Raw genomic sequence first — 4,240 nt, forward strand, 5'->3', positions numbered from 1 at the left:
TAATGATATTACCGGCAATTAAAAAAAATATCGGCCTTAATTTCTTGTTGGGTCCTCAATAGTTCCAGAACATGTCAAAATACATCTAATAAGTTACCCATATTATCCTCCGACTAGATAATCTCGATACATACTGTTAATGGGTGTGCAACAAATTCGAGGGCTCTTCAACATGACGAAGAAGAGTCCTTTTACCGTTCAGGCTTTATTCGACATTTGTAAGCAGACTTTCACGCCTTCTGCAGCTTCCCCACCTTCTTCTCAAGCCATTCACAAACTTTATTCCCTTTTAGGTACTTATCTCTTTTACCCGGAACTTGTTCATTTGCATCTCCATGTTTTCATTTTCATTTAATGTAAATTGCAACAATTACGAGCTCTGGGGTTGTTTTTATTAAGGAAATAGTTGAGGAACTGAAGTTATTTATGTACGTAATATAGATGTTAGATGTGGATTATAATGAAGAAAGTCGGTTAACTAGGTGAATTTGATGCGAAACGTATCTGTTTTTCCTATTTAAGAATAATCAGCTTATTAGAGAGTAGAAGAAAAAAAATTAACGAAGGATTTACAAAATGTATGTATGACCGGCAACAGTTAGCTCCTATTCCAATAAGGAAATGAACATTTTTTTGCTGTTTGTATCATTACAAATGTGGAGAGTTTACAAAAAAGTAAAGGGGATTGTTAAAGTATTGAGAATGGAAATTCAGGGAAGGTATCGTATATGGTATAGAGGGCTGCATTTTAAAAGCAACTTACAATTTATTTGTTTTTTTCCAGATAAAATTGGTCCTGAAGAGGTTGGACTGAAAGATGAGAGCTTAGAGGATGAAAGAGGTCATGGTCTTTTTGGACTCAATGTCTTCAACAGGGTCGATCGCTGGGCTCAACCGATAACATATGTGGATATACACGAGGATCAAAACTTTACTGTAAGATATTGTGCTTATTTAGCTTCTATTTGCATGTGTTATTTCTCAAACACGTTTACGTGGTATGTCGTTTGATTGTTGTTGATCGCTCAAATAGATTCATGCGCGTGCCATCAGAGCCATTGGAGATGTACTATAGAAGTGCAAAGCTGCATATCATCACTATTTGCATGCTAACAGTGAGAGGTTTTTGCAATCTCTTCTCCACATCCAACCTTTGAGAAATAAAACCATACAAATTTAACTTGACATATGCAAGGACATTGTAAAGTACAATTTCGCTATAAGCCTGAATCTCAATAGGTCTACATTTATGGATGACAAAATAGTTCTTCAAGTTATAGTGTAGCAAATTTACTGGTCATATGTTTATTGACTTGATGCCGTCACTGCTTTATTTCTATCAGTATCAAATGTGTGGTTTCCATTACATGAAGTATTTCAAGCTTCTGTTATATCTAGGTCAAACTCAATCGAAAATGATGTAATGCAGATGTGTATGTTTTGTTTCCCTACTTCTGCAGTCATTCCATTGCATGATCATCCTGGAATGACTGTATTGAGTAAAGTCCTCTATGGATCCTTGCACGTGAAAGCTTATGACTGGGTTGAGCCAGCTTGCATCAGGAAGAGTGAACAAATTGGTCATCCTACAGGTTGGATTTAAACAAATTTCAAGTGTTTAAGTGTATCTAAAGTTATTTCTTGATAATTTCATATGCCAAAGTAATAAAGTATTCACATTCTTTTCATTAGAATACCCACTAAGCAAATTTCAGAGAATCTGAATATTGATGGTGTGAATGATAAAGTGAGCAGAACTCAGAAATCACTTCATTGGTTTGGTATCACGGCCCTTAGCTATAGATTAAAAAAAAACCCTTTCTAAGCAAAGCAGGCAAAGCCATTAATATAAAAGGCTAATATGGTGCCTTAAATAGGTTGGAGAGCTTTTAGATCTTGTAGAGTTTTCTATATGGTCCTTTACTTGTATGATCAAAGTTATGAAAAGGGCAGATGTCCTAATAGTGCTGGATTTGCATACAAAGAAATTCAGGATACGATTGAGTGTCTCCTTTGAGAGATCACGTTGGGTATAAAGAGCCGGAAAGCAAAAAGAGGAGGAAAGAAGCGCTCTGTTGGATGCGTCGGATCCCGTACAATAAGCGAGCTTTTTACCCTTAAATTCAACATGTGGGCGCAAAATTACAAATTTGTCGTTTTGTTAACTCGACCATGTCTGTTATGGTCCTCCAGTGGCTGTTATGATGCTTGCTTGGAAAATTGTTAGGTACCATGGAGTTACTTAGATGTCCTCCTCCTTTCAGGCGGCATCATGATAAGAGATCACCCTTTTACTTCTCAATGACTAAAACATTCTTGCCTGCTCCCATCCATTGTTATCTGATGCACGGCATAACCATTCTTAGTTGTCGCAACCACTTGGACATCCTTAGCTTTTGAAAAGCAAATGCAGAATCTGTTTCTTTCTCACACTTTTCCCCCACTACTTGTGTCGTGCAGACTGTCAGAATACACATCTTTCTTGGTGGAACTCTCATCACCAGCACTACTGTAGCAGTGATGTGTTAACTCTTACGCGCCATCACTTCTCCCCTCTAAGTTCTATCAATATTTACCATGATAGATTTCGTATCCTAGTATATTCACTAAAGACTCCTCTTCACATTGGCAAATTAATTGTTCGAAGTCTGAAGTTTTGCAATTAGAGATGGTTATCAAGATTTGATGTACTGAATGCCAACCTGGATGAACACCTGAAATTCTTTATTTCTTATTTTCTTGAGGATTAACTTTCATTCGGAATCACCTTTAGATTTCTATAGATGAATTCTAGGTTGGCAGCTTGTTGATTTTGGGTAAGCAAGAATCATTCATTCTTCTAAAATAACAGAATTATACATTATTGATTTGTTGCGGATTTTGCACATCTGGGGAATTTTGGGACTTCAGCACTATGGAGTTCATGTAACTTCGGATTTACTTGGTGTTAGGGCAAATATATCAGCATTTTGCTCCCTTCTTCATTCATCAATTTTATATTTGATCATGTTCAACCAATCTACAAATGATGGTAATGGAACTTCTGATTCCAAATTTCTTGTTTTGACAACGCTTGGTTATCAAGTCTGCTCATTATGAGCTCAATTAATTTATAACGATCTATCTTCTGACTTCCCCGGACCCCGTGCATAGCGGGAGCTTAGTGCACCGGGCTGCCCTTTTTATCTTCTAACTTCTAGTGCTCGATCCATTTCATTTTGGGAGCAGTCAAGCTTGAGCCCAGTAGCTTGTGAGCTGAGATGAACTGGGTCAAGCCCTTTTGAGGTCCTACTTTGTTCAGTTTGTGCGCTATAGCAGTTTAATATCCTCATCAAAATCGATATCCACCAGCGCTGTATTAGACTCTCGGATCATAGCTCGCTAGATGCATTTGCTTTTTTTTTTTGGTTATTTTTTTTATATATTGCTAATTCAAAATGAAATGGTATCTCTGACATTTTCTTCTGGTGTAATATCTTTAATAATATGCGAAAAGTTTGCTGGTTTTGATAGTTATAACTATCTTATTTTCCAAACTTTACTGCTTGTGGATCCTTATAAATTTGCACATATGAAAAAGTATTAAGAAAAGAAAACATGATGCATTTATTTGACAGTGAGACTAGCCAGGTTGGCGGTTGATAAGGTCATAACGGCACCACATGGTACATCTGTTTTGTATCCCAAGAGTGGAGGGAATCTGCATTGTTTTACTGCTATTACACCTTGTGCGGTTTTGGATATTCTTGCTCCTCCTTATCTTGAAGCAGCTGGCAGAAGATGTACCTACTACCATGATTATCCTTATTCCAGCTTTGGTTAGTGTCTCTCCTCTTTCTGTTTGAAGCCTTGTCTTTCTCAAGGATTTCTTAGCTATTTCAGATTGGAGTCATATGCACTCGGTTTGTTATAGTGTTGTATTCACATTAACAGATCATGCATTTGCAGCAAATGGGGATGAAATTGTTGGTAATGGAAAAGAACAAGACTATGCATGGCTTGCTGTGGTTGATACACCAGAGGATCTGTACATGCGCCCGGGAAGGTACATGGGTCCAGCCATCCAGAAGTAGCAGTATACATCTTCCTGCAATCGATTCGTTATGGAGTGCGAATGTGCATGGTCCTCTAACTGTGATCCGACTAAGATTGACCTATAAATCAGTAATTGATGCTTACTGCTGTGTATTGTTACTGATTCCTTTTTTTTTTTTTGGGGGGGGGGGGGGGTGGGGGGGGG

The 4,240-nt window shown here is 37.7% G+C and overlaps 1 protein-coding gene across 2 annotated transcripts; it reads left to right on the forward strand.

Annotated features, from left to right (window-relative positions):
• The first annotated feature begins 99 nt into the window (after positions 1-99).
• LOC109220797 (plant cysteine oxidase 3) lies at positions 100-4,215 on the forward strand. 2 transcript variants are annotated; one of them, XM_019385267.1, is made up of 5 exons: positions 100-293; positions 785-936; positions 1,430-1,592; positions 3,618-3,818; positions 3,934-4,215. In XM_019385267.1, exons 1-5 carry the CDS (start codon positions 140-142, stop codon positions 4,071-4,073), a joined length of 810 nt encoding a protein of 269 aa, XP_019240812.1. In that variant the 5' UTR covers positions 100-139; the 3' UTR covers positions 4,074-4,215. The 2 variants fall into 2 exon arrangements, with proteins under 2 accessions (XP_019240812.1, XP_019240814.1); XM_019385269.1 differs by having other exon boundaries at positions 102-293; positions 3,949-4,215.
• The last annotated feature ends 25 nt before the right edge of the window (positions 4,216-4,240 follow it).

This window comes from Nicotiana attenuata, unplaced genomic scaffold, assembly GCF_001879085.1.
Source record: "Nicotiana attenuata strain UT unplaced genomic scaffold, NIATTr2, whole genome shotgun sequence".
NCBI lineage: Eukaryota > Viridiplantae > Streptophyta > Magnoliopsida > Solanales > Solanaceae > Nicotiana > Nicotiana attenuata.